Genomic DNA, 14,218 nt, shown 5'->3' with positions numbered 1-14,218 from the left:
ATTACGGCCAAGTTCCGTAGGGTTGCTACGAACAATATGGAAAAATGAAAACATTCCCTCAAGAGTACAAGCAATAGCAAACAACTCAGAAACCATAAGAAGAAGAAGTCGTCATAACTAAAAGTAACCAGTTCGCAGCATCTGATCAAATTTAACAAATAACTATATTCTTACGTATTTTAATGTCAATCTTTATTATTGCCTTCAAATTGATATAAGACTCTAATGGGAAGGCCGTCAGTGCCTTCTGGTAATTTTGGGTTTGTCGGAGTGGCCACAAGTCTCACGAATACCCGACATTATGTTCAGAGTTTTGAATGAGAACCAACAACCTATTCCGGGATACTAGAATGCGTTCCGTACACCATTTTCTAGTAACATTGCAACGAAATGCATTTGCCCCAACTAAATTTCACAAAATGCTGCTGAATTGATTACCCCATAAGCAATGTTATACGATTGTCTAACAGTTAATAAATTTAATTATTCGGTGGCAGGCATATGGCAAATTATTAGCAAACTAATCCGCAGCCCAGCTTAATTTCATAAAACTTTGTCTGAGTGCTGCATTTGTCAACTGTTTATTACCGTTACAAATTATAGAAAACCAAATGTCTGCTCCATGTACTGGTTTTCTCTACACTCCCCTTGCCGCCATTTATTTTAGTTTGTTTAATGTGAGACGTCTGTTTCGAATGTCCCGTTTATTTGCTTTCAAACAATACTCTTACGCAGCCATTTTCTTCATATTCTCCCTTTGTTGCCTTTACTGAAGCAAATTTTCAACTCCATTAAACATGATAAGCGCACGTTCTGAGAATAAAAATCTTGAATGGCCCTTTGAGTGGCAACCACCCCCTACTACTCGTGCTGCAGGAGTGTGCCGAGTGCCATACGAGTCTGTATGTATGTAATAAACATTTTGTTAAAAGAAATGAAGAATGAACACCGTAAGAGACATTATAGTCAAAACAAAACCCAAAAACTAATTGGCAAGTAATTTGATCAAATTTATGGCCATTGGAGCTCTACATAACATATGGTATGAATCCCGTTGGTGATATCTATGAATACCGCGAATATCGTCAGGTCATTTCAGTTTCCCCTTCAATGTGTAACGCCCTTTCGATTATGGAAACTCGGATCTTTTCCGAAAAATAATTCAGAAAATTCTATTTTATCACAGAGACTAAGTTTTTTCAGAGAGCTCCAGTTTTATAGAAATGAAATATGTGATTTTCTTTTTATGCTTTAAACTCCCAAAGTATCCACAAAAAATTACTCTAGTGACATGTTTATCGAAATGAAAAGCTTCATTGAGTCAACATGTCATAATAAATGGCGATGAGTTTTCACTTGCAGCGCGACATAAGGTCTATACTGCCGATTACAACGTACCACATAGGTCCAGCACTCTGTTAAATTCCTGCTATGTGCTATTGAGACAATGCGATCTCTATGCGGATACATAGATCCAAGGCCTTGATCTGGCGTCTACAGTCTGCTGTGCGGTATAGCATCAGATTTTCGGAAATTCCAGCCCAAGTCGCAGAACCAGCAGTTTGCGCAATAGCTTAAGCCCATGTTAAACAAGTGCTCCTTGAGCCTACAGTGGCTGGTGTAAAATGCCACAAGTAGCAGAAATTTGTCACTCGCTGGGTTGATTGTGCTTTTGAACTTAGTGAGGTGGAATTGTAGCGTCTCCGAAGCAAGTTCTCCTGGCGCATTCCAATAAATTATTGTCAATACCTTTCACTCTCCACTCTCTCCTGCTTAGAGAACAACCTTTATAACATGAAGACAGAGTGAGTTCGCTTATCAATTGCTTGGATGAACACAATTCGGTAACAAACTTTCCAGAAATCTAGATCTCAGGATTACATATGCAGCGACTACTTAAAAAGGTCACGAATTTCTGTTCTAAAAGCCAATATGGAATAAGTCTTCATTGATCTCTGGCAAGCAACCTTAGAGAAGTAAAAGAGTTCGGAGGCTTTGAGTAGTAACAACTCTTTCGTTGTTACCTACAGACCCAACGGTATTCAGCAAATCAAATGGATGCTGCCGTTTGCTGTATCTAGTGAAACTTCATACGACTTCAACATATTCATTTTCGGCTCATTTGCGTTTGGTATCGGGTGCTCTTCAATCCGATCGTAGTGCAACTGGCCAACACTTTTCCAGCTCCCTGATTTATTTGCCTCTTCTATAATGTAGCCTATGTTATACTACTAAGGATGCCCCGAATCTTGTTTAAAATATTTATAACCCGAGTCTATGTGAGAACATTGGATTACGAAGTCTTTCAAGCTAGATGCTCGAAAATCTATTTTTAATATTAATACTTAATGGTGTATATTATTCCTTTTAAATAAAAAACATCAATGAGTTAATGGACCTGAAGCGAAGGAGAAACAAGGTTTTTATGCCGCCGGAAATGACAAATTATATTATATTTTCGTTCCCACGACAGATGAGTCTACGTAACCGGAATGAACCCGGATTTTCAATCCGATCAAAGACTATCAACTCGGCAATATTCTGCCACTACAACAACAACAATAAATTATGTTTAAATTGTTCGTCTGTAAGGCGTACTTAAGAGCAGCGCTCTTGGAGTTATCTTGGTGGATCCCTCTACCTAAGAGTTTACCAGAGTACTGATCTTTTGTACGATTTTCAGAATAATCTTAAGAATAAGCAGTTTTAACATGGTTTTAGATCGAACTTTTGAGCCTATATACACAGAGATAAGGGATTTCGTATCAGTTGGAACCCAAACCTTCGACCTAAATATTTTTAATCAATTACTCGAAACAAATCAATCACAAAATTTGCCCTTCTTAAATGCTTCTGGCGCTGAAGATACCAATGGCATATTTTCAACCCCCGATGTAAATTCAACATGTTTGCCTGGGACTTAGATCGAAGTTTTTTATTTATCTTTGAAATTTATGAATATTTACAGTCATTCCGTAAAATGTATTTGATATGCCACCTATTTAAACATTCTACTAACTCAGATGCCTCCTCTTCCACTTACAGCTCGTCAAGGACATGCATCGTCAGCGCTTTAAAATTGGTCAAAGCTAAGTGTAGACACACAAGGAATGATGAAACCGAAACTCAAGTCAGCTTTAAATCAAAGTGAACTGCATTTATAGGAAGAACTAAGGGAACAAAAAAAGAAAACCAGAACAAAAACAAAAAAAGAAAGAGGAAAAAGGAAAGTAACAGCAAGCACAGAGGCATCTATGAAAAAATGCCGCCTCTAAACGAAGTGCTACGAGTAAACTGGAATTTGCAAATCATATCATGTATTGTCGTGCTGCTCACGACACACAGCATACAGCTAGGTAACTATGCACTCTGTAACGCACACATACACATACATATGCATATGTACTTGCAAGGGACAAACGCACTTCAATGCCGTTGACTAACAGCTCTAATGGGATTTTAATTTTTTTCAACCCAATATTTTTGCTCTTTTTTTCCATTGCACGCTAGCCCACTGTATCGACTGCTTCAAATGCGTCTCATTCAATGGAGCCAACAAGGCATGCGACGATCCCTTCCACAACAACTATTCTACCGCCATACTGGAGTCGCCGTGTATGGGTGGACGAAAAGGACGTAACGGTCTATTTCCGGCGACGGCCTGCATCAAAATCGCCGGGATTTATGGTAGGTAGACTCATACATATACATATTACATATACGAGGGTGGTTCGATATGTCCTTGGTTACGGGTTATCTCAAAGAATGACCGAGTTAGCTGAGGCAGTAGGCATCTTACAGGGCAACGTATGCCATATCTTCATCTTCTCTAATGGCGTATACACCGCTTACGCAGTTATGGCCTAGTTAACAACAGAACGCCAGTCTTTTTTTCTGTTCGTAATTTGGCGTCAACTCGAGATTCCAAGTGCAGCCAGGTCCTTCTCTACCTGATCTCTCCTACGGAGTGGAGGTCTTTGCCTTTCTCTGCTTCCACCGACGTGTATTGCGTCGAATACGCTCAGGACAGTAGTGTTCTCATTCATTCGGATGACATGACCTAGCCAGCGTAACTGCTGTCTCTTAATGCGCTGAACTACAAGTATGTCAGTCTCGTCGTATAACAGCACTAGATTGAAAAAGCTGCACGATAGGAAGTCGAAGAGGTTGTGTGCGTTGATCTTCTTCTTACGGATCTTCTCCAAGATTAGACGTATGGCGCATCTAGTCAGTTGTTGATTTTCCAAGCGTAAAGCCACACTGATAACTTTAAAGAAATTGTTGGCGATGAAATTTAGTCTTTCACACAGTACGATCGATAGAACTTATATGCGATATTGAGGAGGCTTATCTCACGGTAGTTGGTGTAGAGTATTGAGTCCCTCTTTTTGTGGATTGGGCAGTGTACACTTAAACGGGTAATTGCTACTTGAACTTCTTCATGGTCGGGCATTGGAACCATCTCCTGGTGTTATGCTTACACTGCCATTCAGCAGGTTGGAGAAGTGTTCGTTCCATAACTTCGGTATATGTTAGTCGCCGCATCTTTTCGTAGAATTTTCGACCATTACCTCTGTCGATCAGCTATTCAAGCTCTTCGTACCCATCTCTTTTTTTGTCTGCAAATGCGTCTCGCTCCCTCTTCAACCCTCGGTATCTATCCCATCCCGCAAGTGTTGTGATCGATTGCAACGTTACGAGGTAGGCAGTCTGTTTTCTCTCCACTGCGACACAGCACTTCTCATCGTACCAACTGTTCTTTTTCTAAATCACTCAGGACGTGTATTCTGTCTATCTGGGTGGTGGCTTTTTGATCCGGAAACAGCCAGTTTGCTTGGTAATTTTTCTATGCAGGCATCTAGTACTACAGATATTGAAGAACTTCGCTTTGAAGTGGATTGTGGCTAGACCACCATCCACCCTAGTGAATTGTTTTTGGCCGACTTATAAAGCCGATTTGCCGCTGGATTTCAGAAAAAATTAACCTCGCTTGGGGAAGAAACAACGACTCACACGTTTCTAATTCTAAATTTAACGAATGAAGCTACGAACTATTGCAACATTCAACATATTCTCCAGATTTGGCTCCATGCGACTACTTTTTGTTTTGTATTTGAAAAATTCGCTTTTTACCGACCGCCCTCGTATATGCTTCGTAGTTACTCTTCTATTGTGTGCGCTTAGTTGATGCAACTTCTTTATAATTCTTCCATTCCTGCTGCTTCCTTGACACTTGCGCCGCCGCAGATGATACTGGCGAATCGATAACGGTACGAGGCTGTGCGCTGGACAGCGGTACACTCACCACGGACACGGAAATCATACGTATGTCACATTGTGGCAAATTCTACTATGACGACAGGTAAGTGGTCGAAGGTGCAATGGTCAACAATGTACCATGTACCTACATACATCCACACTTAGTATAGGGATATGCATGTATGTGCACGGCTTGATTGAATCGCAAGCTATTATTCTTCACACAGCTTACACATTCTTTCCTCTTCGTTCATTCGCAGATACGTACATGGCTGCTTGCAGAGCTGCAACGATGCGGACGCATGCAATCAGGCGGTGGCCAACTATAAAAGCTCGCCGCAAACACTGTGGCAACACTGTAGCTTAGCGTTATTGACATTCATAGCGTTACACGAACATCTGCTCGGCCTAATCAGGTAGCAGTGCAACGGTACTTACTAGAACGTGTGCGTTGGCTCATCGTGCGTGAGGTGTTGGTAGTCATAACTTGATAGCAAAGCGGTGTGTTGGTGCTGTAGCGTAGTCACACACACACACACGCACATAATAGCACAGACACAATGTGAATTTACAAATAGGTTTAAGCGTTATTCTGCTGCTTTACAACAAGCTCAAAAGCAAGCAATTTACATTCACTTCCACACACTCACATATCTGTATAAATACACACAGACACACTCATACGTATACTATAGTATAAAACTGCAAGCTGTTCGAATTGAAAACGCATTGGAAAACAAAAACAAAACGCAATCAATTTTCATCAAATCAAATTTGTGTGCAAGCATAACACTCGCTGCGTTTTCCCACTGCAACGCACAAAATTTTTTGCTTCGCAAATATCATAATTGGAAATTTCTATGTGATCTGCACGAAACAAAAGTTGAAAGCTTACTGCGTGCATAATCGTCTAACTAATGTCATAAGTGCTTAGTCGCTAAACGAAACTTTCGAAGTGCTAAAAATTAGTTTATTAACTGTATATTGATCTTGTAGTTAAATTAGTAAGTACATTTTTGTGAATTTCTTATCAGTGGTTGGTGGTAGCAATTATTAAATTTACTACCGAATTTCGTAGTCAGTGGCCTCAACTTTAAAAACGCTTCGCCCAATTTATTGTTGTCATAATCGTCCTGTCAGATCAGCAAATGAGCGTCTAGTGGAAAAATTTTGATTCACAGACACAGTAAAAAATGTTCCAGTGCCAGTTGGACAAAGAAATGCCCAAATCAGGCTCTCACACATCGTTTTGAAGCGTTGGGTGTCTCTGTGACGTAGTTGTGGCGAAATTTTCGAAAATATCTTGGCCTACATCCTTACAAGTTCAAATTGACGCAAGAACTGTAGCCGCTTGACCACCAGAATCGTCCCATGTTCGTGAATTGGCCTGAGCAACAACTTGAAAATGATCCATTTTCATTAAAAATAATCTTCAGCGATGAGACTCATGGCCCGAATCGGATAATATGGACTTGGACAATATGTGATCCCAACAGAATGGCCACACAACGAATGTCAATGTCACAGGTCACAGTGGTTTATTGAGAACTAAGTCTGATGAACGTGTTGTCTCACGAAATGGCCCAGTCAATTGGCCGCCTCGGTCGTGCAATTTAACGCTGTTAGACTATTTTCTGTGAGGCTGCATCAAATCTATACCAACAAGCCAGCGACAACTGATGAACTTCGCACTATAATCAAACGTGTAATTGCAACAATATCGGCCGATTTTTACTTGAAAACCGTCGAAAATTGGGTTCAGCAAGCGTGACCATGGTGGCCATGCAAAAAAAATTGATTTCCGTACATAACGACGTCGAATGTACTTTCACAGGGATAAAGAATTTCAATTATATCCCAAACCGTTTTTTAACACTCTTATTGAAAAACTCATTATTAAATGTGCTCCATACAATGACCTATGCATAATCAAAAAAACAAAAATTGACTAAATGGCGGCGTATTAAAAAAAAATTGAATTTACCACAATATCAATTCACTAAATTCGCCAAAATAGGAGGAAGTGACAAGATGATTCCCACTCACTTTCCTCCATTCAGCAAGAGCAAGGAGTGTCCAACAGACGCGACTGCATCGCTTGTGAACCTAAAGGGCAACAAGAGCTAGTAGCTCTGTAGACCTCATACGCTTCACTTTGAGCCAGAAAAATCTCGCAGTCGCACGAGTACTTGTTGTTGATCAGCGCTTGGTGAGGTGATTGGCAGTCAAAAGCACAACGCGGGAACGCAAGTAGACATCGGAAAACTGACTCGCTTCCTATCGGATTAAATTGGTGTCTAGCAAGCTCATCGGCTTTGCAGTTTCCAGCGATTGCGCTGTGACCGGGCACCTATCCAGCCCAGATGCACTTATCAGAAACAATAAAGTATAATAGTACTGTTGCTAGTGAACACATAACTCCCAACTTTGCATTCAATATACATATGTACTGATCGATTTTATGGTCCAGAGTTCGTATATTGATAGATATGATAATTCCAGTCGACTCGCCCTCTCACTAGGTCTAGTACAAGCAACTTTTCGTCACTGCTCAATTAAAACAAGTTCCCTTAATCCTATCAATATGGAAGAGATCTTCTTGGAAGGCTGCATCTGTTGCGGTGTATTTATAGTATTTGCCCTATAAATGCTAACTTCGTCCATGCATTTGAAAACCAAAAACTGACTCAATTAATCGATAACAGAACTGATTATCGATTAATACACAATAATAACGGGTGATCCAAGTAAAGGTACTTTTTTCAATAGACTTTTTTGACAGATCACGCGTGAGTCGTGTTAAGCTGTCATTTTATTATTTTCAGTATCGGTCCATATTTCTTCAAAAATGACGCCGGTGATGTTCTCAATGGCGACCGTTATCGCACCATCATAACCGGCTATTTGATGCCTGAAATTGAAGCTCGTGACTTCGGCGACATTTGGTTTCAAAAAGATGGCGCCACTTCCCACAAATCGCATCAATCAATGGATTTATTGAGAAAACACTTCCGTGAGCAGATAATTTCACGTTTTAGGCCGGTCGATTGGACACCAAGATCACGTGATACCACACGGTTAGACTTCTTCCTGTGAGAATATGTAAAGTCCAAAGTTTTTGAGGACAATCTCGCTTCGATTCAGGCATTGGTGCAAAACATTACGCATGTCATTCGCCAGTTAACAGTCGAAATGCGCGAAGGGGTCAACTTATTTTGGTTCCTAAAGCTTTTGAGCCGTAATTCTAAAGTTTAGCTAGTCGTCTTTAATAAAGGACAAAACCCATGAAATTTCAAATTCCTATAGAATTTAACTTAAATCGGTACCTAATATTGCCTTTTCTTACGAAAACTAGTGAGAAAGAGATAAGATGGACAAGGAACAGGGCTCAGTATCTATACGACTGGGTCCAAACAGGATAATCAAGTGGGAGGTGGTTTCGCGACTATCGGTCGAAGGCTTCTCGATCGATGGTTCCTTAACGATTTCTGGGCAAACTTCAACAGGAAGACAGGGTGATTCAGAGAGGACATAATAAAGTGAGAGGGTTTTAGTACCGTTTGTTTCACAATGAGTCTCGTAAAAGCTTAGACGCGTCGTCATTCACTCCACCTATCTACTTAGATTAATCGATTAATCGACTGATTATCGATTAAAATTTAAAAACGTATTTCAACTTACAAACTTTTAACTTGGACAGGTTTTAGGACAAAAACTGATTCGATTAATCGATAATTCAACTGGCTATCGATTAAAATTTAAAAAAATGTGTATTTGATATTATAAAATAAGAAATAATTTTGGAACACAAAGCATCTGTGCAGCCAGTTTACAATTTTCAAAGCACAATGTATTCGATTTTTTATCAATCAGCTGACTATCGATTAAAATTTAAAATTGTATTTCAACTTATAAAATTTTTAACTTGGACAGGATTAAGGACAAAAACTGATTCGATTAATCGATAATTCAACTGATTCGTTTAAATGGTCGATCAACTGATCATCGATTAAAATTAAAAAAAAATGTGTCACTAATAATATGCAATAAAAATTAATTTTGCAGCACAAAGTATCTGAACAGCAATTTCATTCTTCAAAACACAATATATTCGATTAATCGATCAACCAGCTGACTATCGTTTAAAAATTGAATTCAACTAAGTGTAACTAATTCCTTGCTTTCAGAAAAAGGTTTCGTGTAACACCACTTTTTTACTCACTTACTATCGCTAACCACTTTAAATTTGTCAATAACTTTTGGTCGAAATTTCTGCTGCTTAAATTGTACATCTAGCATACATGTAAGCTTTAGCGTCTTGTAAATTGCACGCGTCTACTTTAACTTAAATTGTACATATATACACACATATACTAGAAACGATAATTTAAAAAAGCGTCAGATTATTGAAATTTGTTTCGAAGTTAGTAATTGAACAAATTTACGCCTCTTCGTAGTTTTTTTTTCTAAAATTCAAACGAACAACGCTCGATTTACTTGATATTACGCAGATTAAAAACTTAATTGAAATGAATTTTGAGGTGTAGAAAAACTTAAAGCAATTAAATAAACATAATTTGAAATTGGTTTTAGCAAAACAAAAGTGAAATTTAAACTTATGAAAATGCATACGAGTATTTATTATAAAATAAAATAATTTTTTTCGGTGATTACGTGAAACAATAATTTTGCGCAATATGCAAAAAAATTGCTTAAAATGGAAATAAATATCGCAATTGAAAAAAGAACCAAGGATTTGCAATAAACAAATAAAAGGTATAGCTTTTAGACTAGATTAAGGCATAAAAATAGCATTGAGATGAAATGAGAAATTTAAAAAAGCTTTTTTGAAAAACAGTGAGTTTAGAAAATAGCAATTAATTATTAATTTAATTAATTAATAACTTCTTTTTTCGCACGCGCACTCATATCTCAGCGTTTTTGTATTTACACACATACATTTACAAATAGTTGTATATACACACATATATAAAGAATTTCGTATTGAACAAAGCGCATATATTTAATAACTATTGTTAATAAGGCTTCAAACGATTGAGCTTTAATGGTTTCCTAAACTCAACATTCAGATAAAGAGTATTGTATATAAGCTAAGCGGCTTTTGTTAGAACTTGTATTGTACTTTTCTATAAAAAATATCAAAAACAGTTAGGAGTAAATTATTGAAAAAGGCATTAAGCTTGCAGCAAAGCAATAAAAATGCACAATGCATGCGTAAAAACAAAAAAAAAATAATTATTAAATTAACAGAATTTACCGATTTTCACTTAAAGGCAACTAAAAACTCGCAAGCGGCACATACACATATACATATGCATATTTATAAATCGCTTATGTAAATACAAAGAGTATTAGCAATGCGTACAATAGCTGTAAGTAGCCTATTTTTCTAATTGTTGGAATATTGCAAACATTTAACGGTACAATGATTTGGCTTATGAATAAAAAAATCATAAAAAATATAATGAATTTTCAAAATAAAAGTCACACAAAACATCAATAAATTAATAGTTATATAGCAAATCAACGAGCGTTCTTTGTATTTATATACTTACACACATACTAGGGTGTCCGTTACTTCCTCAAGTTACTTTTTTATTTACAAACGCCGCCTGAAGTTTCAGATTTTGCACAAAAAATAAAGATCCAACGTAAAAAAGCTCTCTTACTATATTTTTCCATATATTTTTCTAAGTGTTTTTTGAGCTTTTGGAATAATTCTTTTTTCTCTAAAGCAAAGAAACATACAACTTTCAAAAAGTGATATTCTAATATAAAATTTTCCGCTTTACAAAAAAATTCTTAATAATTTTTGCATACATTTTTCTTTAAAAATTATACCCAGTTAAAATTGGATGTCATATGTGGTATGTGTATACAGTATACCATGTCGTATGAGCAACATAGAATGTATAAATCACTCGTATGAATGTTCGGGTCATTTGCTGCATAATTCTCAGTTCACCTTGTCGTATGAGCAACATAAAATGAATACATCACTTGTATGAAAACTCGGATCATTTGAAGTTTTACTTACAGAACAACATGTCGTATAAGCAACATAGCGTGTATAAATCACTTGTAGTATGAATGCCCAGATCATTTGATATCTAATTTTAACTGCGTATAACTTTAACAGGAGTGGTTTTATGGAAAAATTATTAAAACCTTTTTCGTAGAGCGGATAATTTTGTATTAGAATAACACTTTTTCAAACTTGTAGACTTAAATGCTTAATAGAAGAAATATAAAAAAACACATTTTAAATACAAGAAAAAAGTAAACTAGACACGATTTATATTGAACATATATTGCTTGTTTACTTTCCATGTTTTTTTCTTAGACATAACTGCAAATTTAGGCGAACACCTAAAAAAACAATCAATGTGACACATAACGGACACCTTAAATATGTACATACATACATTTTTAAGCATTATCAAATTGAGGTTATGCACACGAAAAGAGCACAACATCACAAAAACTGAAAAAACACATACACATATGTATAAATATAATGTATAAGCGTAAAGGCGCATAATCAAATAGGCATGCGTACAAAAATAAAAAAAAATAATTAAAAGAAAAAACGAGAAAGATAAAAGTGCGCGTCAAAAATCAAAACTTAATTGACAGATATCAAAATGAACAAAAAACACAAAACAAAATCACAAGTATTTGCTATAAATAAATAAAACAAAAAAAAGTTTACATAAATTATACGATTGAACATTTTTACTACCATTTACTACTAAATAAAAAGCAAAAGTTTATAGAACAATATGAAAATCGATTTAAGTATGTATATGAAATAATAAAATGCGCAAGGAACCATTGTTAAATGAATAAATGCAAAATGTATAATTATTCACATTTGCGTACTTATACATTAGTTTAACAAATCACTTAATTCTTACCCCGTCATTGTTATATTTTAATTAAAACGTAACGAAAATAAGTTTGAGCTGCAGTAAATATGTATTTAAGCTAGAAAATTTTCAAACATGAAGCGCGTGATATCAATAAAATTCTAAAATAAACAAATATTCACTTCGTACTCACATTAGCGCTGTGCGTTTTATTTCATTTAATGACTTTTAATGTAAGTTGTTGAAAAAAATCAACGTTTACGAAAGATATGTTTTTAAACATTTCTACGAAAATCTCTCCAAGTATCAGCCCTTAATTGCAACTATATTTTTTACTTTTTAGTGTATAATACACGAGAAAAGAACTCCTAGAAGTGGCTCAAGGACGATTGGCGCTGTAAGCGAACCTGTTGGAGAGCCCTCTGCGGAAGCGTGGAGGGCTGCCACTCGTCCTGACGCCTTAGGAAGAAGAAATGCAGATTTTGGATGGACCGCGATCTGAGAGGAATCGTTGTAACCACTTCTGGGTGCTCACTTTCCGTTGAACCATTTCGTTGAAGAGGTGCTACTGGAGGGAACTTCAAGAGGGCCGTACAGTCTTCTTTGACGTTTTGGGTAAATATCACATTACCTGGGCGTATTCAAAGCTTTCAAGTCCCTAGGTCATGATGGCATTACACCAGCGCAACTGCACCGGACAGTTAAGATGTCGTGAAGCTGGCTGGCCCCCACTCACGCGAACCGTGTTAAGTTAGGCCATGTGACTGGTTAAGGCTGCATTTATACCTAAGACCTGAAAGAACTCTCACGTTAGTGGCAAGGATTTTAAGCCTCGTTTCTGTTTTCAACGTTGGAGAGGCTCATGGCCCTGTATATTAGAAGCAGAACACCGAAACGTAAGTTGTTAAAAGCTTAGCATCCTTACATCGAAGGCAGATCGGTCAACACTGCTTTACGCGATGTAGTGCATGACTGGAGAGAGCACTTATGGTGCTAATTACCTGTAGACACCCTTTTCGACATGGAGAGGGCCTTCAACAATATGCGACCGGTGTTAGTGGTTAAAACCCTCGAAAAGTTTGGGGGGGGGTGTCAAACCTCAAGCATCTCATACTTATATAGTCTTCTTTGCGACAGAACGGTCGTGGCGGAAAGGTTCATAGCGGAACATCGAAAGGTGGGGTACTTTCCTCTCTGATTTGGATCTTAGTAGTTAATGAACTCGAGGAATGATTTATCGGGTGAAAGCCTACGCTGACGACGTTGTTCTTATGGTAAAATGAAAATTCCTATATAACGTGTAAGAGCTAACAGAAGGGTACTTCAATGTGGTAACCAACTGAGCGAATAGAAGCGGTTTAGCCGTCAACTCAAGTAAAACTGAAATGGTTTTATTTACTAGAAGGTGTAAGATCCCAAACGTGTCTCTCTTCTGATTCGGCCATTCATGTCTTCAATTTCTTGACTAGGTGAAATATCTAGAGCTTATTCGTGATAGAAAGCTTTAATGGAGGAGCTAGGAAAGCATCGGTTGCTTAAAAATTGTTTAAATGAGTTAAGCATCCCCCCCACTCTACCTCGGAAAAACTGGCGCACCCTAGCAAGACAGCATAATACACCACATCCGATGGCACCATCCACTTACATCACCACACCACACCAACACAACTCACCACACCTGTACCCACTCAACAAAAAGGATGGACAACCGGACAGGAGACTCAATTCGTTCTAAGCACTTCGTTACAAACCTTCTTTTATATTAAATTCGCATATACACTGCCTACGCTACTCTACCGCGATTCTACATTGTGATCTCGATAAGTGGAAAATAAATTGTATTAGAATTCTCGCCGCCCCGCTCGTCGACATATATTTTTCATTAACATTTACGTTAAAATTTATAATATAAAAAATTATAATTTCCTTCATCAAATTGTCGAAATACAAACAAAATTTATTTTATCCTACATAAATTGTGTACCCTTTTATTCATGGTCCTTCGAGACATAGTGACAGGCACTATGGATTTTTAAACAAAATAAAATTAAACAAAATTAAGTGCAGTG

The 14,218-nt window shown here is 37.3% G+C and overlaps 1 protein-coding gene and 1 long non-coding RNA gene across 3 annotated transcripts in view; both read left to right on the top strand.

Moving 5' to 3' along the window:
- The window catches only part of LOC126751745 (uncharacterized), a 72,900-nt gene extending 66,099 nt beyond the window's left edge, over positions 1-6,801 (top strand). For both annotated transcript variants that reach the window (XM_050462255.1, XM_050462256.1), the window contains exons 2-5: positions 3,046-3,356; positions 3,511-3,687; positions 5,248-5,362; positions 5,520-6,801. In XM_050462255.1, the coding sequence (XP_050318212.1) occupies positions 3,263-3,356; positions 3,511-3,687; positions 5,248-5,362; positions 5,520-5,679 (546 nt within the window). In that variant the 5' untranslated portion in view covers positions 3,046-3,262 and the 3' untranslated portion in view covers positions 5,680-6,801. The remainder of the gene's footprint in view (positions 1-3,045; positions 3,357-3,510; positions 3,688-5,247; positions 5,363-5,519) is intronic.
- LOC126751754 (uncharacterized) overlaps positions 1-12,346 on the top strand; it is a 26,745-nt gene extending 14,399 nt beyond the window's left edge. Inside the window, exon 2 of the long non-coding RNA XR_007665918.1 lies at positions 11,988-12,346. This is a non-coding gene — a long non-coding RNA (uncharacterized LOC126751754). The remainder of the gene's footprint in view (positions 1-11,987) is intronic.
- Positions 12,347-14,218: the final 1,872 nt, after the last annotated feature.

This window comes from Bactrocera neohumeralis, chromosome 2 (assembly GCF_024586455.1).
Source record: "Bactrocera neohumeralis isolate Rockhampton chromosome 2, APGP_CSIRO_Bneo_wtdbg2-racon-allhic-juicebox.fasta_v2, whole genome shotgun sequence".
Classification (NCBI taxonomy): domain Eukaryota; kingdom Metazoa; phylum Arthropoda; class Insecta; order Diptera; family Tephritidae; genus Bactrocera; species Bactrocera neohumeralis.
This window is presented reverse-complemented; position numbering and strand designations above follow the sequence as displayed.